The 26,193-nt window shown below is 38.0% G+C and overlaps 1 protein-coding gene across 2 annotated transcripts in view; it reads right to left on the bottom strand.

The window, feature by feature from the left end:
- hgfb (hepatocyte growth factor b) overlaps window positions 1-26,193 on the bottom strand; it is a 114,315-nt gene that overhangs the window by 72,896 nt on the left and 15,226 nt on the right. For both annotated transcript variants that reach the window (XR_009816100.2, XM_061969553.1), the window contains exons 4-5: window positions 13,617-13,731; window positions 4,903-5,051 (exon numbers count right to left, since the gene is read on the bottom strand). Coding sequence is in view for 1 of the 2 variants with exons in the window: in XM_061969553.1 (XP_061825537.1) it covers window positions 4,903-5,051; window positions 13,617-13,731 (264 nt within the window). In the remaining variant the exon portion in view is untranslated. The remainder of the gene's footprint in view (window positions 1-4,902; window positions 5,052-13,616; window positions 13,732-26,193) is intronic.

The following is a 26,193-nucleotide window of genomic DNA, read 5'->3' on the forward strand; positions in this document are numbered from 1 at the left end:
GGATCAATCAAACAGAGCCAGGCGGTCACATGTCCGTCACACGGGGACCCCGACTTAAACAAGTTGAAAAACTTATTGGGGTGTTACCATTTAGTGGTCAATTGTACGGAATATGTACTGTACTGTGCAACCTATTAATAAAAGTCTCAATCAATCAATCAAAAGTGTGAAGGAAAAAAGACGCTTTTTTATTTCAACATTACCTCTCTCAAAAGCCTAAAGACTGACCACACAGTTCCTGTCTTCACAATAAAAGTGCCGCTCCATCGCGCCTGCGCTAACAAAATAAGAGTCTCCGAAAGCCGGCGCAAACAAGCTAGCAAGCTACGGAGTTTGCCGCCAATGTATTTCTTTTAAAGTGTATAAAACCGAATATGGAAGGTGGACAAATAAGATGCCAAAAACCAACCACTTTCATGTGGTATTGGACAGAAAGGAATAACTTTTTTTCTCCTCCATTTGAAAACGTGGACGTTATCAGCACTACTGTCTGATTCCTATCAATGCAAGTCATCAGAATCAGGTAATACACCAACTTATATTCTTGTCTTCATGAGAGAAAGGAATCTATATGTTAAACATGCATGTATATTCATTAAAACACCTTTTACATGTGAACAAAAATGGCAAAATAATTAAATATAAATTATATACTGTATATATAAATGTATGTATATATGTATATATATATATATATATATATATATATATATATATATATATATATATATATATATATATATATGATATGTGTGTGTATGTATACCTCGACTTGGTCATTTATTAAGTAATTGATTAACGTTGAAAAACATATTGGGGTGTTACCATTTAGTGGTCAATTGTACGGAATATGTACTCTACTGTGCAATCTACTAATACAAGCTTCAATCAATCAATCAATGAATGCCTACTGAGCCTATGGTGCTGTTAAGTTATTGTGGCTCAATTTGCCTTATTTTTTTATGTTAATGTATTATTTTTTAATATATATTATTGTTTTAGTTGCTTAAGAGATATTCCTGGCTCTGAGTTTGCTCATTGCTATTTTTATGTTTTTGTGCATTATTTGTTGCCGTCATCATTAAACGAACAGGTTACTCATCAGTTACTCAGTACTTTTTTCACAACATACTTTTTACTTTTACTCAAGTAAATATTTGGGTGACTACTCCTTACTTTTACTTAAGTAATAAATCTCCAAAGTAACAGTACTCTTACTTGAGTACAATTTCTGGCTATTCTACCCACCTCTGAATATAACCAGCAGAAAACATGTAAAAAGTAATTCTCGCAATTGTTGGATATGACTTTAAACCATAACCAACAATGCAGGGTTGCAAAATTCCGGGAATATTCAAAGTTGGAAACATTCCATGGGAATTAACGGGAATTAATGGGAATAAACATTGAATGCAACATGTTAGATCTTGCAGCATGATTATTAGCTAAAACAACCTGATTTAATGCACATTCAGTAGAATTTCAACCAGGCCCGGCCCTAACCAATCTGGCGCCCTAGGCTAGATTTTAGGTGGCACCCCCCCACATCGGCAGTGAAGTGTATATACTCACAAGAAACCGAATACCTTGTCTTTGACCTTTTTTTTTACTTAAAGAAAGCAAATTAACAATCAGAATAGTTAACAAGATAAAAAAATATATGAATAAATAAATGAATGCAAAAAATTAAAAATTAATATATGAAATACAATATTTTTTACATACATATTGCTTAATTTACATTAATGATGTGCACTTTAACAACTAGGCTTACAACTATACCTAATATATAAAGGGGTGGAAAAGTGACTATTACCTGCAGGGCAAACATTAGCTAACCAGAAGGCAATAACAATGTAAACAAAAAACACCTGCTTAAAAGATCTAATACAAATGTCCCTGAGGAATGTAAGGTGGGAGTACTGTAATTACCTAACGTTACATTATTATTTTCCATAACAATTTAGCCCCCTCCACAATATTAACCCGACGTTAAAACAGAACTAGCTATTTATTGATTAGCAATTGCCGAATCATGTAACATTAGCTTAATGCTAAAAAGCCAGGTTACTATCACATTCTGTAACAGACAAATAATTTCATGTAGGCTAACGTTACCTACCTGCTACCTCTGTCTTTTCTCGTTTCTCCTCCTCTTCTTTTCTCTTTTTTCTTCCCTGGGCACCTGACAGTTTTGGCCGTTTTGACATCTTGTGTTGATTTTTTGATGTGGTGACGTCCAAAAAGAGTCATGATACGGGAAGGGAGGGGGCGCACCGTGCGGGGGGCGTAATGTTGTAACAAATAATATTTCCATTATATAGGCTTTACTTTGCATTTTAATTAACGTGGGATTATTTTTTGTATTTAGAAATAATAGTACCAACTTTTTTTTTTTTTTCTCCAACATTTGTGGCACTGGCGTGGCGCCCCCTGATGGACGGCGCCCTTAGCATTTGCCTATACGGCCTATGCCACGGGCCGGCCCTGATTTCAACCCTGCACGGTGCATTCCTCCATCACATGTGCAGTGCATTCTTCCATCACATGCACAAATAGTTCCCAGCATGCTATTGTCACGTCTGTTGATCATGTTTTTGTTTGGCCATGTGCTGTTTGTTTTTTGGACTCTCTTTAGTTCTTGGTTGTGCACTCTTGCGTGTTTTGTTTCCATGACTACTCATTAGTTTCACCTGTCTCACGTTTTGCACTCGCGCACCTGTCACTAATCATGTCGGTTTTATTTAAGCTTGCAGTTGCCAGGCAGTCGGTCTGACGACATTACCTCCTTGACACCCATGCTATCTGATATCCTTACTACTCATACCATTGTCATGCTGCCATAGTTTGCACACTGCTCGTTTCTTGCCACGTGAGTCTTGTGTATTCTTGTCACAGTGTTTATTTGTTTCATGTTCATAGTTTTTTACCTCAGTGCTACTTTTGTTTCATAGTCAAGTTTGAATCTCCGCCTTGGCGCGCTTTTTGTTTGTTGTTTTTGTTAGTGATAAAAATAAATATGTCTTTACCTTCACGCCTTGTCCACTCCAACGGACAAGCCATAGTCCACGTCCTGACAGCTACACACTACAGCAGGGCTATTGAGGCCGCACTAGTATTTGAGCCCAAGAACTTCATCCAGTCAGGTAAGTTTTGATGATATTACTGGGGTAAATATATTTGATCTATGACATGGGTGTCAAACTCTGGCCTGCGGGCCAAATTTGGCCCGCCTTGTAATTTCACTTGGCCCTTGAGGCGATATCAAATTAACACTAGAGCTGGCCCGCCGATTATATATATTACATTATATATATTATATTATGTACACCGCATTCACCGCTAATTCTCATACTTGCCAACCCTCCCGGGAGACTCCCATATTTCAGTGCCCCTCCCGAAAATCGTCACGTTCCCTTTTCGTCCAGTCCAACGGGTGCTGGCCCAGTCATAGAATATGTGCGGCCTTGGCATGCACACACAAGTGAATGCAACGCATACTTGATGTTCATTGATACAGGTTACACTAAGGGTGCCCATATAAAAAACTTTAATACTGTTAGAAATATATGCCACACTGTGAACCCACACCAAACAAGAATGACAAACACATTTCGGGAGAACATCCGCACCGTAGCACAACATAAACATAACAGAACAAATACCCAGAACCCTTTGCAGCACTAACTCTTCCGGGACGCTACAAGGTGTGTGTGGGGGGGGGGGGGTGAGGGGTGTATATTGTAGCGTCCCGGAAGAGTTAGTGCTGCAAAGGTTTCTGGGTATTTGTTCTGTTGTGTTTATGTTGTGTTACGGTGCGGATGTTCTCCCAAAATGTGTTTGTCATTCTTGTTTGGTGTGGGTTAACAGTGTGGCGTATATTTCTAACAATCTCAGTGTAAACTGTATCGCTGTTGATGAAGTATGCGTTTCATTCACAAGTGTGTGCGTACAGAAGCCGCTCGTATCTAGTGACTGGGCGGGCACGTTGTTAGAATGGATGAAAAGCGGACGTGACGACAGCTCGTAGAGGACGTTAAAAGCAGCGCCTGTAAGGCACGCCCCCAAGACTGTGGAATACGAGATATAATGACTGATGAACACCTTTGTTCGATAATGAAGGTTGCCTCAGCTCAAAGCCTGAGCCCCGACATTAATAAACTAGCATCCAAGAAAATATGTCAGGTATCTGGCTTGGGCACATCAGATTAGATCAGTGTGTTACAAACTGAGCAGTCTTTTTTTATCCTTTCTAATATGATGGCATGTTGAAATGTAAAAGATGTGAACCCAAAATACTCCATATTTTCCCCATGAAATCTTTGATCAAAAAAGTAATAATGAATCACAATCAATGTTATTATGAATTATTGACCTAATCAAGGATCCAATTACTTCACATCAAATTCTCCACATTCAAATATTTTGGGGGAAATGTTGCATATTTTGTGTGTTTAACATAAGAAAAACAACGTTTTCTTTGACAAAAAGGACATAAAACAAAACGAAAAAGTAGCTATCCTGTGTTGTAATAATAAATTGAGTCATGTCTTTTGTATCCTTTCTGATATGATGGCATGTTGAAATTTAAAAGATGTCAAACCAAATACTCCATAATTTACCAATGAAATCTTTGATCAAAAAAGTAAGGCGCACTGTCGATTTCTGAGAAAATGAAAGGATTTTAAGTGTGCCTTATAGTCCGGAAAATACGGTAATAGTGAAGGGAGAAGTCTGCCCGGTCCTTAGCTTTCTGGGAATCTATTTTGATATCCCTGCTGTACACTGACTACTCTAAAGAATATCCAAGTCACATTTCTATTGTATTGTCCCTAAAGAAGATGCAGTATGTTGCTCAAATGTGAAGGTGTGCCAGAAAGGTGTACGGTGTGTATGTCCTACCCTGGGAACACTGTGGTATGGCACACTCCTGGTGTCTCAGGTGTGGCCGTGGGTCCGTAGTGAAGCACCATGGTCCGGCGGTGGAGTTATCTGGGTTACGACAGTAGTTCTCCCTGAGGTCCTTCTTCCTGAAGCGCCTGGATGTGAATCTATCAGGAGCAGAGCAGCGGTTCCATGAACAGACCAACGTTGTGGCTTGTGCAGCCCTTTGAGACACTTGTGATTTAGGGCTATATGAATAAACATTGATTGATTGATTGATTGATTGATTGATTGATTGAAAGCTGTTTGTAGCCATCGTGTGGATACCATTTTAAAACTCAGAAACAGACAAACCCTCAAGGCCTTAGTGATTGTTGTCTTATCTAACATCCGTGGTCAAAGGTTTTACATACACTTGTAAAGAACATCATGTCATGGCTGTCTTGAGTTTCCAATCATTTCTACAACTCTTATTTTTTTGTGATAGAGCGATTGGAGCACATACTTGACCCGACCACAGAAGGTCTTATCTGTGTCCATGTGGTGTCGGATGAAACAAAAATTGAGCTGTTTGGCCACAATACCCAGCAATATGTTTGGAGGAGAAAAGGTGAGGCTTTTAATCCCAGGAACACTATGCCTACCGCATACTTGCCAACCCTCCCGGATTTTCCGGGAGACTCCCGAAATTCAGCGCCTCTCCCGAAAACCTCCCGGGACAAATTTTCTCCCGAAAAACTCCCGAAATTCAGGCGGACCTGAGTGACGTGTCGACAACACACAACAACAGTGTCTACCGTAAAGCAGTTCGTCTGCCGTAAACAGCAATGTTGTGACACTTTTGAACAGGACAATACTGCCATCTACTGTACATGCATATGTGACCCACCCATAATGTGTCACATTTTTGTGTTGATTTATTTATTTTATTTTGTGGTTTGAATTCGTTTTTTGGAGCTGTCATTACACATTTATCAGTATTCACATTGGTCAGTAGGGGGCAGTAGGGCGTTTCTTCCCAATTGAATGCTATCACCTGCAGACCGGAGGTGTCTTGTCATTCTGATGAGCGCGACCAGTCTGTGAACAATTGAAACGTCCTGTGTGCTTTTTCCTCCTGTATAACACGTTAGTTTTGGTGAATCAACTCACTGAATAATATCCATGTGATCTTTATAAGTTTAAGTACACATTCTGATGGTGGAGCCTAACTCTAAAGTGTTAGTGAGTTGTAGTTTGTAAATGAACACTGAAATTCAAGTATTTATTTTATTTATATATATATATATATATATATATATATATATATATATATATATATATATATATATATATATATATATATATATATATATAGCTAGAATTCACTGAAAGTCAAGTATTTCTTATATATATATATATATATATATATATATATCTTAACCACGCCCCCAACCACGCCCCCCGCCCCACCCCCAACCACGCCCCCACCCTCCACCTCCCGAAATCGGAGGTCTCAAGGTTGGCAAGTATGGCCTACCGTCAAGCATGGTGGTGGTAGTATTATGCTCTGGGCCTGTTTTGCTGCCAATGGAACTGGTGTTTTACAGAGAGTAAATGGGACAATGAAAAAGGAGGATTACCTCCAAATTCTTCAGGACAAGCTGAAATCATCAGCCCGGAGGTTGGGTCTTGGGCGCAGTTGGGTGTTCCAACAGGACAATGACCCCAAACACACCTCAAAAGTGGTAAAGGAATGGCTAAATCAGGCTAGAATTAAGGTTTTTAGAATGGCCTTCCCAAAGTCCTGACTTAAATGTGTGGACAATGCTGAAGAAACAAGTCCATGTCAGAAAAGCAACGCATTTAGCTGAACTGCACCAATTTTGTGGTCAAAAATTCAAGCAGAAGCTTGTGGATGGCTACCAAAAGCGCCTTATTGCAGGTAAACTTGCCAAGGGACATGTAAGCAAATATTAACATTGCTGTATGTATACTTTTGACCAAGTCACAATTTCAGTAGACCCATAATAAATTCATAAAAGAAGCAAACTTCATGAATGTTTTTGGAGACCAACAAGTATGTGCTCCAATCACTCTATCACAAAAAAATAAGAGTTGTAGAAATGATTGGAAACTCAAGACAGCCATGACATGATGTTCTTTCAAACTCAATGATAAGAGGACAGCATCATTTTAAAAGAATATTCTGGAACAACCTATAGCTTTCCATGAAGCCTGAGCAGGACGAAATGTAAACACATTGACAATGACGATGGTGACTCATACATTCGTATATTCCAAGTCCTTCAGAGATAGACGCTTGGCCAAACAGTTTTTCCGGCAGGCCGAAGGAAAGATTATCTCATAACCATCAGTCATTTTTAGGCCACACACTGAAATGTATCCACATTTTATAGAAAATCAGGTTGTTTTTTTTAGGGCGAACTAACATTCTCTCTTATACTTAGACTTAGACAAACTTTAATGATCCGCAAGGGAAATTGTTCCACACAGTAGCTCAGTTACAAAGGATGGAAAGGGTAAGGATGGAAAGCATTGGCGTTGTTAGGCCTATTTTAGGGGGGCTCAAGCCCCCCGAAAATATTCTTAAGCCCCCCCCTAAATAATTTGGTGTTTTTTTGTTTTATTTTACACATACATGCCGACATATTCATTATAAAGTGGCCCAAATATGAGTTTAAATAAATAATCATATAACCTGTTATTATTCACTCAGTTTCCCCTGACTCCGTAGCGTAAGGTAGAGAGCCCCTTTAGTGCGTCGGTATCCAATCCATTCCACTTGTTCATATAGAAAATGCCCACATCACTCAAATTCCAGTCCGCATTTTCTCTGCGACCTTGCTTGCGGTCCTGCAGGTGTACGAAGCACATTATCTTCCTTTACAATGAGTGAAGCTGCACAAAACCTTGTGTGTGCAATTGTAAATAATTTATTTTTTAAGTTTTGTGTTTCTTGTAGAATCTATATAAAGTAATATACATTAGTCTATTGTTAAAATAATGAAAAAAACATCATTAAATATATTTGTTTTATTGTATTGTTACATTATAGCTGTTTTATTATTATAGGATGGCTTGTTAAACATGTCATAGGATTTTCAGAGGGAGGAAAAACCAAGACATTTAATATATAATGTAAATTGAATAAATACATAAAAAGAAAAAGAAAAAAAAATGGTTAAAAGCCATCGTCCCGGGGAGCATTTCATTTCGTCCCGTGCATTTTTTTAAAATAATAATAATAATAATGAATAATTTCAAAGTCTTTGTTAGCCGTTTGTGAAGTTTTGTGCTCGTGCGTAACATTCGCTCGCATCCTGTGCATCTCCTGGGGGCTAAGCCCCCCCCCTATCCTTAAAAGCTAGTGACGCCCCTGATGGAAAGGATCATGCACACAAAGGCACAACAAGAGGGCGAAAACAAAAGGTATAAAGTAGGCTAAAAATGTACCATAGTAGCAATATAAAATATAACATATACCGTATTTTTCGGACTATAAGTCGGGGGTGAGACTTATACTCAGGAGCGACTTATGTGTGAAATTATTAACACATTAGCGTAAAATATCAAATAATATTATTTATCTCATTCACGTAAGAGACTAGACGTATAAGATTTCATGGGATTTAGCGATTAGGAGTGACAGATTGTTTGGTAAACGTATAGCATGTTCTATATGTTATAGTTATTTGAATGACTCTTACCATAATATGTTACGTTAACATACCAGTTGGTTATTTATGCCTCATATAACGTACACTTATTCAGCCTGTTGTTCACTATTCTTTATTTATTTCAAATTGCCTTTCAAATTTCTATACTTGGTGTTGGCTTTTATCAAATACATTTCCCCAAAAAATGCGACTTATACTCCAGTGCGACTTACTGTATTTTCCGCACTGTAAGGCGCATCTAAAAACCTCCAATTTCCTCAAAAGCTGACAGTGCGCCTTATAATCCGGTGCGCCTTATATATGGACCAATATTGAGCCACAACAGGTCTCACAACCACGGGATGCATACGGTAACCCCAGCCTCTACTGTAGCGTCTATTATATGCGCCTTATAATGCGGTGCGCCTTATATATGAACAAAGTTTTAAAATAGGCCATTCATTGAAGGTGCGCCTTATAATCCGGTGCGCCCTATAGTGCGGAAAATATGGTATATATGTTTTTTTCCTTCTTTATTATGCATTTTCGGCCGGTGCGACTTATACTCTGGGGCGACTTATACTCCAAAAAATATGGTATGTAATATTTACATAATATATATACAGTATATAACATATACTGATGTATTATAATATTATATTATATTATATTGTTATGTAATATAGACAATATATAAAAAATCCCAATTACCGTGTGCAATATTATTACCATGTGCAATATTATACTTACATACTTACAGTGAGTTGTCCAGTTTTAGGTTTACGATGCATTTACAGAAAGACTACAAATAAATGATTTCTTTCGAAAAATTGAAAAATACACATTTTGTTGGAGTTCAACGGCAATGCACTAAATACTTCTTTGCATCAAGTAAATACATGATTGACCAGCTTTAATCACATTAAATAAACTCAGTTTAATATTGCAAACTAAAATTAAATTAATTAATAATTTCACACATAAGTCGCTCCTGAGTATAAGTCGCACCCCCTGGCCAAACTATGAAAAAAAACTACGACTTATAGTCCGAAAAATACGGTAATTGGTTTTCAATCTTTATTATTTACTTCAAGTTATAACAATATGTTTCTGTATACAGTATATATATACATATATATATATATATATATATATATATTTATTTTTTTTTCATTGTTTTTATTTTTATTTTAAATTAATTTTGGCTTGGCATTGTCTTGCTGAAATAAGCAGGGGCGTCAATGGTAACGTTGCTTGGATGGCAACATATGTTGCTCCAAAACCTGTATGTACCTTTCAGCATTAATGGCGCCTTCACAGATGTGTAAGTTACCCATGTCTTGGGCACTAATACACCCCCATACCATCACACATGCTGGCTTTTACACTTTGCGCCTATAACAATCTGGATGGTTATTTCCTCTTTGGTCCGGAGGGCACGACGTCCACAGTTTCCAAAAACAATTTGAAATGTGGACTCGTCAGACCACAGAACACTTTTCCACTTTGTATCAGTCCATCTTAGATGAGCTCAGGCCCAGCGAAGCCGACGGCGTTTCTGGGTGTTGTTGATAAACGGTTTTCGCCTTGCATAGGAGAGTTTTAACTTGCACTTACAGATGTTGCGACCAACTGTAGTTACTGACAGTGGGTTTCTGAAGTGTTCCTGAGCCCATGTGGTGATATTCTTTACACACTGATGTCGCTTGTTGATGCAGTACAGCCTGAGGGACCGAAGGTCACGGGCTTAGCTGCTCACATGCAGTGATTTCTCCAGATTCTCTGAACCCTTTGACGATATTACGGACCGTAGATGGTGAAATCCCTAAATTCCTTGAAATAGCTGGTTGAGAAAGTTTTTTCTTAAACTGTTCAACAATTTGCTCACGCATTTGTTGACAAAGTGGTGACCTTCGCCCCATCCTTGTTTGTGAATGACTGAGCATTTCATGGAATCTACTTTTATACCCAATCATGGCACCCACCTGTTCCCAATTTGCCTGCACACCTGTGGGATGTTCCAAATAAGTGTTTGATGAGCATTCCTCAACTTTATCAGTATTTATTGCCACCTTCCCCAACTTCTTTGTCACGTGTTGCTGGCATCAAATTTTAAAGTTAATGATTATTTGCAAAAAAAATAATTTTTTATCAGTTTGAACATCAAATATGTTGTCTTTGTAGCATATTCAACTGAATATGGGTTGAAAATGATTTGCAAATCATTGTATTCCGTTTATATTTACATCTAACACAATTTCCCAACTCATATGGAAACGGGGTTTGTAAATAGTCACGAAAATAGAGAAAACACATTGAATGAGGAGAAGGTGTGTCCAAACTTTTGGCATGTACTGTATATATATATATATATATATATATATTTGAAGAAATAAACATGATATATTATACATTTATTACATACATACACACTATAAACATTAACTAAAACTGTATTCATGTATAGGCAAGAATGCACGTAAGTCATCTTCAAATTTTCCATACTGTTTTCTCAATGTCCAAGCAGGATCACTATTGATTTTAAAGGGTACTTCGCTTGAGATCAAAGGTCAAGTAGGGGACACACTCACTTATAAATTGAACACATCCATTTCAGGTCTTTCTCTTCAAGCATAACATTTTTTCACTTGAAGTACATGTTTTCTCTTGTCCGTGCTGAAGATTCACCGCAATTACTTCCACTGAGCCCGTGGAGAAACAACGGTTCACTGCTTGCATGAGGAAAATCTTCTTAATTGGCTCATTTTATTTTTACAGGCAGCTATTTACAATCAGGCAGCAAAACACGCAATTGAAAAACGTGTGGTGTCTGGGAATAGAACAGGGGGATGTACCTCCAGCTTTGCTAGAGGCTCTTAGATATTATCTTAATCTTGTTTAAACACGCACATGCACACACACACACACACACACACACACACACACACACACACACTCTTGTATTTGTTATCTTCTTGAGACCTCCGAAAAAAGCATACCTCTTTAGGACCACCCTTTCTAGATATATATAGATTTTTATTTACAAACCCCGTTTCCATATGAGTTGGGAAATTGTGTTAGATGTAAATATAAACGGAATACAATGATTTGCAAATCCTTTTCAACCCATTTTCAATTGAATGCACTACAAAGACAAGATATTTGATTTTCAAACTCATAAATGTTTTTTTTTTTTTTGCAAATAATAATGAACTTAGAATTTCAAAGTAGTTGGGAAAGGGCATGTTCACCACTGTGTTACATCACCTTTTCTTTTAACAACACTCAATAAACGATTGGGAACTGAGGAAACTAATTGTTGAAGCTTTGAAAGTGGAATTCTTTCCCATTCTTGTTTTATGTAGAGCTTCAGTCGTTCAACAGTCCGGGGTCTCCGCTGTCGTATTTTACGCTTCATAATGCGCCACACATTTTCGATGGAAGACAGGTCTGGACTGCAGGCGGGCCAGGAAAGTACCCGCACTCTTTTTTTTTTACGAAGCCACGCTGTTGTAACACGTACTGAATGTGGCTTGGTAATAATTTGACATAAAAAAGTAATATGGTAATAATGGAGTTTTTGATGTGAAGTAATTGTAACTTTGATTAGGTCAATAATTCATAACAACATTGATTGTGATTCATTATTACTTTTTTGATCAAATATTTCATGGGAAAATTATGTAGTATTTGGTTTCACATCTTTTAAATTTCAACATGTCATCATATCAGAAAGGATACATAAGACTTTGACTATAGTTTGATGACTCAATTTATTATTACAACACAGGATAGCTACTTTTTTGTTTTGTTTTATGTCCTTTTTGTCAAGGAAAACGTTGTTTTTCTTATGTTAAACACACTATATATGTAACATCCATCCATCCATTTTCTACCGCTTGTCCCGTTCGGGGTCGCGGGGGGGGTGCTGGAGCCTATCTCAGCTGCATTCGGGCGGAAGGCGGGGTACACCCTGGACAAGTCGCCACCTCATCGCAGGGCCAACACAGATAGACAGACAACATTCACACTCACATTCACACACTAGGGCCAATTTAGTGTTGCCAATCAACCTATCCCCAGGTGCAATAATTTTACATAAAAAAGTTGTAATTTTACATTAAAAAGTAATAATTTTACATTAAAAAGTTATAATTTTACATTAAAAAGTCATAATTTTACATTAAAAAGTCATAATTTTACGAGAAAATACTGCAATATTACAGAAACAGAAAGAATATGAGAAATTGTTCCTAATTTTATAAGAAAAAAGTCGACACATTGTGAGAAAAAGACTGCTTTTAGTACTTATTTTTTAAAATTTTTTGTGATTGGTTTTCAATCTTTATTATTTACTTCAAGTTATTACAGTATGTTTCTATATACAGTACATATATATATATATATATATATTATTATTATTTTTTTTAAATTTTGGTCAAAGGGGATGCATTCCAATTTCTTACACACACTTGTTATTTCATATGTTGACCAGAGGGGGAGCACGTTTAAAAGCGACACACAGCCAATGTGAAAAATCCCTCCTTTTTGGGACCACCCTAATTTTTTTTATTTAATTTTTTTATTTTTTTGGAAAAGGGGTTGGGACCATCAGTTGTGTTGTGAATGAGAAGGTGCGTCCAAACTTTCTCTCTTTTTTGATAAATGTCACCACCAGGGGTGCAAATGAGACATTCTCTATTAGATGCAATGATTATTCTTATTGGGACCATGATTTATGTCATCACTTGTTCACACCTCCTCATATGGAAGGCACGTTTCCTTGTTGGTGTCTCAAGAAGGGTAGAAATACAAGAACACACACACACACACACACACACACACACTTTTGGGTAAACAGAGATCCTTCATCAAGAAAACAATGTGTGCAACAATGTCAGTTTTGATGAAGTACTGCACCCCTCTATATTCTACAAAGTGTACACGTACACACACACACACACACACACACACACACACACACTCGCCTGTAGCTACTCACTAATTGCATCACTAACAGGCCAAAAACACTTTTTGTCCCCACATTGCGGTAATGACTTATTCGGTCCTTACTTGTGCTCGTGAGGAATATTGGAAGCCCATGCCTGGCACTGGATCCCAGCGACTGTCACCGACCTTCGACCCCTGTAGCTCTGACCTGTACCCACGATACACTCACGTACATAATCTGGAAGAAACAATAGGAATAGTGTTAAAAAGTAACTAACATTACACACTAAAAAATGTTGCGTTAAAATATAACCCAAATGTTTTAGTACAACTTTGGTAAGCTACAAAGCCACACCGCTTGATGAATTGTTGCGGCATTACGGCTACCATAGTCAGACGTACTGTGCTTCAACATACGGGTATTATTATGGTGTGTGTATAAAGACCCTAAACTGGCACCTATTAGGAGACATTATCTGGCATTTTGTTTTGTCCTATTATGCAAAATTAACATGTTCTTACCTATTGGTACCTGCTAATGTTTATTTGCGATATGCATAAGTCCCGAAAATGTGTGCCAGCATCCTGAAGAGAGGGTCAGAAAGCGGTTTGAAGACGGTGTGTAAAACATAATCTATGCAACATTTTGACCAAATAACTACCATTACATGTTATGTAGACCACAAGGAAGTCTTTTAAAATGTAGAAAAGAATCATAATATGACCCCTTTACTGCGCCTTATAACTCGGTGTGCCTAATATACGGAATAATTATGGATGTGTTTACCGACCTATTTTATTTGGTACATGGTGTAATGATAAGTGTGACCAGTAGATGGCAGTCACACATAAGAGATACGTGTAGACTGCAAGGTGACGCCAGTAAACAACACCAAAACTTTAAATGTTCAATTGAGAATGTAGAACATTACACACGGTGCTCAAAAATGTTTTAGTACAAGTTTGGTAAGCTACAAAGCCACACGGCTTGATGGATTATTGTGGCATTACGACTACCATAGTCAGATGTACTCTGCTTCAACATACGGGTATTATTATGGTGTGTGTGTATAAAGACCCTAAACTGGCACCTATTAGGAGACATTATCTGGCGTTTTGTTTTGTCCTATTATGCAAAATTAACATTTTCTTACCTATTGGTACCTGCTAATGTGTATTTGGGATATGCATAAGTGCCGAAAATGTGTGCACGCATCCCGAAAAGAGGGTCAGAAAGCGGTTTAAAGACGATCTGTAAAACATAATCTATGCAACATTTTGACCAAATAACTACCAAGGAAGTATTTTAAAATATAGAAAAGAATCATAATATGACCCCTTTAATGTGCCTTATAACTCGGTGTGCCTAATATACGGAATAATTATGGATGTGCTTACCGACCTATTTTATTTGGTACATGGCGTAATGATAAGTGTGACCAGTAGATGGCAGTCACACATAAGAGATACGTGTAGACTGCAAGATGACGGCAGTAAACAACACCAAAACTGTTGTTCCATTGAGAATGTAGAACATTACACACGGTGCTCAAAAATGTTTTAGTACAACTTTAGTAAGCTACAAAGCCAAACCGCTTGATGGATTGTTGTGGCATTACGGCTACCATAGTCAGACGTACTGTGCTTCAACATACGGGTATTATTATGGAGTGTGTATAAAGACCCTAAACTGGCACCTATTAGGAGACATTATCTGGCGTTTTGTTTTGTCCTATTATGCAAAATTAACATTTTCTCACCGATTGGTACCTGCTAATGTGTATTTGGGATATGCATAAGTCATGAAAATGTGTGCAAGCATCCTGAAAAAGAGGGTCAGAAAGCGGTTTGAAGACGGTCTGTAAAACATAATCTATGAAACATTTTGACCAAATAACTACCAAGGAGGTATTTTAAAATATAGAAAATAATCATAATATGATCCCTTTAATGTGCCTTATAACTCGGTGTGCCTAATATACGGAATAATTATGGATGCGCTTACCGACCTATTTTATTTGGTACATGGTGTAATGATAAGTGTGACCAGTAGATGGCAGTCACACATAAGAGATACGTGTAGACTGCAAGAAGACGGCAGTAAACAACACCAAAACTGTTGTTCCATTGAGAATGTAGAACATTACACATTCTGCTCAAAAATGTTTTAGTACAAGTTTGGTAAGCTACAAAGCCACACAGCTTGATGGATTGTTGTGGCATTACAATGGCTACCATAGTCAGACGTACTATGCTTCAACATACAGGTATTATTATGGTGTGTGTATAAAGACCCTAAACTGGCACCTATTAGGAGACATTATCTGGCGTTTTGTTTTGTCCTATTATGCAAAATTAACATTTTCTTACCTATTGGTACCTGCTAATGTGTATTTGGGATATGCATAAGTCCCGAAAATGTGTGCAAGCATCCTGAAAAAAGCGGTTTGAAGATGGTCTGTAAAACATAATCTATGAAACATTTTGACCAAATAACTACCAAGGAAGTATTTTGAAATATAGAAAAGAATCATAATATGACCCCTTTATTGCACCTTATAACTCGGTGTGCCTAATATACGGAATAATCATGGATGTGCTTACCGACCTATTTTATTTGGTACATGGTGTAATGATAAGTGTGACCAGTAGATGGCAGTCACACATAAGAGATACGTGTAGACTGCAAGGTGACGCCAGTAAACAACACCAAAACTTTAAATGTACAATTGAGAATGTAGAACATTACACACGGTGTTAAAAAATGTTTTAGTACAAGTTTGGTAAGCTACAAAGCCACACGGCTTGATGGATTATTGTGGCATTACGACTACCATAGTCAGATGTACTCTGCTTCAACATACGGGTATTATTATGGTGTGTGTGTATAAAGACCCTAAACTGGCACCTATTAGGAGACATTATCTGGCGTTTTGTTTTGTCCTATTATGCAAAATAAACATTTTCTTACCTATTGATACCTGCTAATGTGTATTTGGGATATGCATAAGTGCCGAAAATGTGTGCACGCATCCCGAAAAGAGGGTCAGAAAGCGGTTTAAAGACGATCTGTAAAACATAATCTATGCAACATTTTGACCAAATAACTACCAAGGAAGTATTTTAAAATATAGAAAAGAATCATAATATGACCCCTTTAATGTGCCTTATAACTCGGTGTGCCTAATATACGGAATAGTTATGGATGTGCTTACCGACCTATTTTATTTGGTACATGGTGTAATGATAAGTGTGACCAGTAGATGGCATTTACACATAAGAGATACGTGTATACTGCAAGATGACGGCAGTAAACAACACCAAAACTGTTGTTTCATTGAGAATGTAGAACATTACACACGGTGCTCAAAAATGTTTTAGTACAAGTTTGGGAAGCTACAAAGCCACACCGCTTGATGGATTGTTGTGGCATTACAATGGCTACCATAGTCAGACGTACTGTGCTTCAACATACGGGTATTATTATGGTGTGTGTATAAAGACCCTAAACCGGCACCTATTAGGAGACATTATCTGGCGTTTTGTTTTGTCCTATTATGCAAAATTAACATTTTCTTACCTATTGATACCTGCTAATGTGTATTTGGGATATGCATAAGTCCCGAAAATATGTGCAAGCATCCTGAAGATGAAAGCGGTTTGAAGACGATCTGTAAAACATAATCTATGCAACATTTTGACCAAATAACTACCATTACATGTTATGTAGACCACAAGGAAGTCTTTTAAAATGTAGAAAAGAATCATAATATGACCCCTTTAATGTGTGCCTAATTTACGGAATAATTATGGATGTGCTTACCGACCTATTTTACATTAAGTGTGACCAGTAGATGGCAGTCACACATTAGAGATATGTGTAGACTGCAAGATGACACCAGTAAACAACACCAAAACTGTTGTTCCATTGAGAATGTAGAACATTACACACAGTGCTCAAAAATGTTTTAGTACAACTTTGGGAAGCTACAAAGCCACACCGCTTGATGGATTGTTGTGGCATTACAATGGCTACCATAGTCAGACGTACTGTGCTTCAACATACGGGTATTATTATGGAGTGTGTATAAAGACCCGAAAATGGCAGGCGCCTTATAATCCAGTGCACCTTATAGTCCAAAAAATACAGCAATAAAGGCTTTACATTTGACTATAGAACAAATTAATGCACATCATATTTCCTATTTAGGAAAAATGGTTTGGAAGTCAAACTAAACTTGTAAACACTGTATTGTCATGCAATGCTGGATTGTGTTGTGTTGTGTCTTCATAATAATCTGCATTGTGTTTTGGGTGCAGAATTTCCGTGTTGTGTCGGACATTCAGGGCGGGAGGGTTTTCCACAGTTTACACAAACGCTGCTTAATAACAGAAAATGAAGCATAATGTGCCGCGACACAATAAACACGACACTGGTCCATGCCCTTCCTTGTTTACTCCTCGCGGGGAGACATCTGAGGAATGCTAAAGTACCTCCAGGCTATTGGTCAGCCAAATGCTACCAGGCAGACACACGCTACAGTCTCCATCACAAGCTTACATACACTTGTAAGGAACATCATGTCATGGCTGTCTTGAGTTTACAATCATTTCTACAATTCTTATTTTTTTGTGATTGGAGCACATACTTGTTGGTCACAAAAAAACATTCATGAAGTTTGCTTCTTTTATGAATTTATTATGGGTCTACTGAAAATGTGCTGGGTCAAAAGTATACATACAGCAATGTTAATATTTGCTTACATGTCCCTTGGCAAGTTTACCTGCAATAAGGCGCTTTTTGTAGCCATCCACAAGCTTCTGCTTGAATTTTTGACCACACAATTGCTGCAGTTCATCAAATGTGTTGCTTTTCTGACATGGACTTGTTTCTTCAGCATTGTCCAAAGTCAGGACTTTAGGAAGACCATTCTAAAACCTTCATTTTAGCCTGATTTAGCCATTCCTTTACCACTTTTGACGTGTGTTTGGGGTCATTGTCCTGTTGGAACACCCAACTGCGCCCAAGACCCAACCTCCGGGATGATGAGTTTAGGTTGTCCATAGTCAGTACGTCTGACTATGGTAGTCGTAATGCCACAACAATCCATCAAGCCGTGTGGCTTTGTAGCTTACCAAACTTGTACTAAAACATTTTTGAGCACCGTGTGTAATGTTCTAAATTCTCAATGGAACATTTGAAGTTTTGGTGTTGTTTACTGGCGTCATCTTGCAGTTTACACGTATCTCTTATGTGTGACTGCCATCTACTGGTCACACTTATCATTACACCATGTACCAAATAAAATAGGTCGCTAAGCACATCCATAAATATTCCGTATATTAGGCACACCGAGTAATAAGGCGCATTAAAGGGGTCATATTATGATTCTTTTCTACATTTTTAAATTCTTTCTTGTGGTCTACATAACATGTAATGGTAGTTATTTGGTCAAAATGTTGCATAGATTATGTTTTACAGACCGTCTTCAAACCGCTTTCTGACCCTCTTTTCGGGATGCGTGCACACATTTTCGGCACTTATGCATATCCCAAATACACATTAGCAGGTACCAATAGGTAAGAAAATGTTAATTTTGCATAATAGGACAAAACAAAACGCCAGATAATGTCTCCTAATAGGTGCCATTTTGGGGTCCTTATACACACACACCATAATAATACCCGTATGTTGAAGCACAGTACGTCTGACTATGGTAGTCGTAATGCCACAACAATCCATCAAGCGGCGTGGTATTGTAGCTTACCAAACTTGTACTAAAACATTTTTGAGCACCGTGTGTAATGTTCTACATTCTCAATGGAACAACAGTTTTGGTGTTGTTTACTGTCGTCATCTTGCAGTCTACATGTATCTCTTATGTGTGACTGCCATCTACTGGTCAAACTTATCATTACACCATGTACCAAATAAAATAGGTCGGTAAGCACATCCATAACTATTCCGTATATTAGGCACACCGAGTAATAAGGCGCATTAAAGGGGTCGTATTATGATTCTTTTCTACATTTTAAAATTATTTCTTGTGGTCTACATAACATGTAATGGTAGTTATTTGGTCAAAATGTTGCATAGATTATGTTTTACAGATCGTCTTCAAACCGCTTTCTGACCCTCTTTTCGGGATGCGTGCACACATTTTCGGCACTTATGCATATCCCAAATACACATTAGCAGGTACCAATAGGTAAGAAAATGTTAATTTTGCATAATAGGACAAAACAAAACGCCAGATAATGTCTCTTAATAGGTGCCATTTTGGGGTCCTTATACACACACACACCATAATAATACCTGTATGTTGAAGCACAGTACGTCTGACTATGGTAGTCGTAATGCCACAACAATCCATCAAGCCGTGTGGCTTTGTAGCTTACCAAACTTGTACTAAAACATTTTTGAGCACCGTGTGTAATGTTCTAAATTCTCAATGGAACATTTGAAGTTTTGGTGTTGTTTACTGGCGTCATCTTGCAGTCTACACGTATCTCTTATGTGTGACTGCCATCTACTGGTCACATTTATCATTACACCATGTACCAAATAAAATAGGTCGGTAAGCACATCCATAACTATTCCGTATATTAGGCACACCGAGTAATAAGGCGCATTAAAGGGGTCATATTATGATTCTTTTCTACATTTTAAAATTCTTTCTTGTGGTCTACATAACATGTAATGGTAGTTATTTGGTCAAAATGTTGCATAGATTATGTTTTACACACCGTCTTCAAACCGCTTTCTGACCCTCTTTTCGGGATGCGTGCACACATTTTCGGCACTTATGCATATCCCAAATACACATTAGCAGGTACCAATAGGTAAGAAAATGTTAATTTTGCATAATAGGACAAAACAAAACGCCAGATAATGTCTCCTAATAGGTGCCATTTTGGGGTCCTTATACACACACACCATAATAATACCCGTATGTTGAAGCACAGTACGTCTGACTATGGTAGTCGTAATGCCACAACAATCCATCAAGCCGTGTGGCTTTGTAGCTTACCAAACTTGTACTAAAACATTTTTGAGCACCGTGTGTAATGTTCTACATTCTCAATGGGACAACAGTTTTGGTGTTGTTTACTGCCGTCATCTTGCAGTCTACACGTATCTCTTATGTGTGACTGCCATCTACTGGTCACACTTATCATTACACCATGTACCAAATAAAATAGGTCGGTAAGCACATCCATAACTATTCCGAATATTAGGCACACCGAGTAATAAGGCGCATTAAAGGGGTCATATTATGATTCTTTTCTACATTTTAAAATTCTTTCTTGTGGTCTACATAACATGTAATGGTAGTTATTTGGTCAAAATGTTGCATAGATTATGTTTTACAGACTGTCTTCAAACCGCTTTCTGACCCTCTTTTCGGGATGCGTGCACACATTTTCGGCACTTATGCATATCTCAAATACACATTAGCAGGTACCAATAGGTAAGAAAATGTTAATTTTGCATAATAGGACAAAACAAAACGCCAGATAATGTCTCCTAATAGGTGCCGCCATTTTGGGGTCCTTATACACACACACCATAATAATACCCGTATGTTGAAGCACAGTACGTCTGACTATGGTAGTCGTAATGCCACAACAATTTATCAAGCCGTGTGGCTTTGTAGCTTACCAAACTTGTACTAAAACATTTTTAAGCACCGTGTGTAATGTTCTAAATTCTCAATGGAACATTTGAAGTTTTGGTGTTGTTTACTGGCGTCATCTTGCAGTCTACACGTATCTCTTATGTGTGACTGCCATCTACTGGTCACACTTATCATTACACCATGTACCAAATAAAATAGGTTGGTAAGCACATCCATAATTATTCCGTATATTAGGCACACCGAGTTATAAGGCGCATTAAAGGGGTCATATTATGATTCTTTTCTACATTTTAAAATTCTTTCTTGTGGTCTACATAACATGTAATGGTAGTTATTTGGTCAAAATGTTGCATAAATTATGTTTTACAGACCGTCTTCAAACCGCTTTCTGACCCTCTTTTCGGGATGCGTGCACACATTTTCGGCACTTATGCATATCCCAAATACACCTTAGCAGGTACCAATAGGTAAGAAAATGTTAATTTTGCATAATAGGACAAAACAAAACGCCAGATAATGTCGCCTAATAGGTGCCATTTTGGGGTCCTTATACACACACACCATAATAATACCCGTATGTTGAAGCACAGTACGTCTGACTATGGTAGTCGTAATGCCACAACAATCCATCAAGCCGTGTGGCTTTGTAGCTTACCAAACTTGTACTAAAACATTTTTGGGCACCGTGTGTAATGTTCTACATTCTCAATGGAACAACAGTTTTGGTGTTGTTTACTGCCGTCATCTTGCAGTCTACACGTATCTCTTATGTGTGACTGCCATCTACTGGTCACACTTATCATTACACCATGTACCAAATAAAATAGGTCGGTAAGCACATCCATAATTATTCCGTATATTAGGCACACCGAGTTATAAGGCGCATTAAAGGGGTGATATTATGATTCTTTTCTACATTTTAAAATTATTTCTTGTGGTCTACATAACATGTAATGGTAGTTATTTGGTCAAAATGTTGCATAGATTATGTTTTACAGACCGTCTTCAAACCGCTTTCTGACCCTCTTTTCGGGATGCGTGCACACATTTTCGGCACTTATGCATATCCCAAATACACATTAGCAGGTACCAATAGGTAAGAAAATGTTAATTTTGCATAATAGGACAAAACAAAACGCCAGATAATGTCTCCTAATAGGTGCCATTTTCAAGTCCTTATACACACACACCATAATAATACCCCTATGTTGAAGCACAGTACGTCTGACTATGGTAGTCGTAATGCCACAACAATCCATCAAGCCGTGTGGCTTTGTAGCTTACCAAACTTGTACTAAAACATGTTTGGGCACCGTGTGTAATGTTCTACATTCTCAATGGGACAACAGTTTTGGTGTTGTTTACTGGCGTCATCTTGCAGTCTACACGTATCTCTTATGTGTGACTGCCATCTACTGGTCACACTTATCATTACACCATGTACCAAATAAAATAGGTCGGTAAGCACATCCATAACTATTCTGTATATTAGGCACACCGAGTAATAAGGCGCATTAAAGGGGTCATATTATGATTCTTTTCTACATTTTAAAATTCTTTCTTGTGGTCTACATAACATGTAATGGTAGTTATTTGGTCAAAATGTTGCATAGATTATGTTTTACAGACCGTCTTCAAACCGCTTTCTGACCCTCTTTTCGGGATGCGTGCACACATTTTCGGGACTTATGCATATCCCAAATACACATTAGCAGGTATCAATAGGTAAGAAAATGTTAATTTTGCATAATAGGACAAAACAAAACGCCAGATAATGTCTCCTAATAGGTGCCATTTTCAAGTCCTTATACACACACACACCATAATAATACCCGTATGTTGAAGCATAGTACGTCTGACTATGGTAGCCATTGTAATGCCACAACAATCCATCAAGCCGTGTGGCTTTGTAGCTTACCAAACTTGTACTAAAACATTTTTGAGCACCGTGTGTAATGTTCTAAATTCTCAATGGAACATTTGAAGTTTTGGTGTTGTTTACTGGCGTCATCTTGCAGTCTACACGTATCTCTTATGTGTGACTGCCATCTACTGGTCACACTTATCATTACAGCATGTACCAAATTAAATAGGTTGGTAAGCACATCCATAATTATTCCGTATATTAGGCACACCGAGTTATAAGGCGCATTAAAGGGGTCATATTATGATTCTTTTCTACATTTTAAAATTATTTCTTGTGGTCTACATAACATGTAATGGTAGTTATTTGGTCAAAATGTTGCATAGATTATGTTTTACAGACCGTCTTCAAACCGCTTTCTGACCCTCTTTTCGGGATGCGTGCACACATTTTCGGCACTTATGCATATCCCAAATACACATTAGCAGGTATCAATAGGTAAGAAAATGTTAATTTTGCATAATAGGACAAAACAAAACGCCAGATAATGTCTCCTAATAGGTGCCATTTTCAAGTCCTTATACACACACACCATAATAATACCCGTATGTTGAAGCATAGTACGTCTGACTATGGTAGCCATTGTAATGCCACAACAATCCATCAAGCGGTGTGGCTTTGTAGCTTCCCAAACTTGTACTAAAACATTTTTGAGCACTGTGTGTAATGTTCTACATTCTCAATGGGACAACAGTTTTGGTGTTGTTTACTGTCGTCATCTTGCAGTCTACATGTATCTCTTATGTGTGACTGCCATCTACTGGTCACACTTATCATTACACCATGTACCAAATAAAATAGGTCGGTAAGCACATCCATAACTATTCCGTATATTAGGCACACCGAGTAATAAGGCGCATTAAAGGTGTCATATTATGATTCTTTTCTACATTTTAAAATTCTTTCTTGTGGTCTACATAACATGTAATGGTAGTTATTTGGTCAAAATGTTGCATAGATTATGTTTTACAGATCGTCTTCAAACCGCTTTCTGACCCTCTTTTCGGGATGCGTGCACCAATTTTCGGCACTTATGCATATCCCAAATACACATTAGCAGGTACCAATAGGTAAGAAAATGTTAATTTTGCATAATAGGACAAAACAAAACGCCAGATAATGTCTCCTAATAGGTGCCATTTTGGGGTCCTTATACACACACACCATAATAATACCCGTATGTTGAAGCACAGTACGTCTGACTATGGTAGTCGTAATGCCACAACAATCCATCAAGCCGTGTGGTTTTGTAGCTTACCAAACTTGTACTAAAACATTTTTGAGCACCGTGTGTAATGTTCTACATTCTCAATGGAACAACAGTTTTGGTGTTGTTTACTGCCGTCATCTTGCAGTCTACATGTATCTCTTATGTGTGACTGCCATCTATTGGTCACACTTATCATTACACCATGTACCAAATAAAATAGGTCGGTAAGCACATCCATAAATATTCCGTATATTAGGCACTCCGAGTTATAAGGCGCATTAAAGGGGTCATATTATGATTCTTTTCTACATTTTAAAATTATTTATTGTGGTCTACATAACATGTAATTGTAGTTATTTGGTCAAAATGTTGCATAGATTATGTTTTACAGACCGTCTTCAAACCGCTTTCTGACCCTCTTTTCGGGATGCGTGCACACATTTTCGGCACTTATGCATATCCCAAATACACATTAGCAGGTACCAATAGGTAAGAAAATGATAATTTTGCATAATAGGACAAAACAAAACGCCAGATAATGTCTCTTAATAGGTGCCATTTTGGGGTCCTTATACACACACCATAATAATACCTGTATGTTGAAGCACAGTACGTCTGACTATGGTAGTCGCAATGCCACAACAATCCATCAAGCCGTGTGGCTTTGTAGCTTACCAAACTTGTACTAAAACATTTTTGAGCACCGTGTGTAATGTTCTACATTCTCAATGGAACAACAGTTTTGGTGTTGTTTACTGTCGTCATCTTGCAGTCTACACATATCTCTTATGTGTGACTGCCATCTACTGGTCACACTTATCATTACACCATGTACCAAATAAAATAGGTTGGTAAGCACATCCATAACTATTCCGTATATTAGGCACACCGAGTTATAAGGCACATTAAAGGGGTCATATTATGATTCTTTTCTACATTTTAAAATTCTTTCTTGTGGTCTACATAACATGTAATGGTAGTTATTTGGTCAAAATGTTGACCCAACCTCCGGGATGATGAGTTTAGGTTGTCCTGAAGAATTTGGAGAAATTGTCCCATTTACTCTCTGTAAAGCACCAGTTCCATTGGCAGCAAAACAGTTCCAGAGCATAATACTATCACCACCATGCTTGACGGTAGGAATTGGTGTTCCTGGGATTACAGGTCTCACCTTTTCTCCTCCAATACCGCCACCGTCAGTTTAACCTGTGTGGTTGTTGATCAAGTATGCCTTGCTGTCGCATATGTGAGCGAGCAGAAGCCCCATACAACGTGTGCCTAGATCGGCACGCTGGTTGTGGTGGGTGCTTAATGCTGTACCATCACGGCACGTTCGAAAGAATAGTTGCCTCGTATTTCGTAGTCTGTCGGAAAAATCGGGAGGGTTGACAAGTATGACGCTATCAAGTGCCACTCGCGGGCCGCACTAACATTCAATTTTCAAATTAAGGTGTGGGCTGCGTGTCTGAGACCCTTGGTTTAAACATAGCACAAAGCAAAAAAAAAACTTTGTACGCAATGTTATTTCATTTTAAATTACAAAAGATTTTTGCGGCTCCTATTGTTTTCTTTAATTTGTGAAACTGGTCAAAATGGCTCTTTGAGTGGTAAAGGTTGCCGACCCCTGCACTAGGAGGTTAACCTTTTACTACTGTTACCCCAGGTGGCCCTTGGCAAAGGCCTAGGACCTGACTGTCCCCTAGTCAGGGATACGGTAAAGACTTCAATGGCGGAGCAGGCGGAAGACTGTAGATTTAAGAACTACCACAACGGCTGCGATGGCGGAAGAAGGCTGCAGCAGAAAAGGGTCCCCAGTCGTCTTGGACTCCATGCCACTGGACCCTGACCCGATTATTTCAAGGACGGTGTGGTGACTGTCTGTGCACCAGTCTCCCCACGTTAAACAAAGTCACGCACAGGCATCCT

The sequence above is a fragment of the Nerophis lumbriciformis genome, linkage group LG10 (genome assembly GCF_033978685.3).
Source record: "Nerophis lumbriciformis linkage group LG10, RoL_Nlum_v2.1, whole genome shotgun sequence".
NCBI lineage: Eukaryota > Metazoa > Chordata > Actinopteri > Syngnathiformes > Syngnathidae > Nerophis > Nerophis lumbriciformis.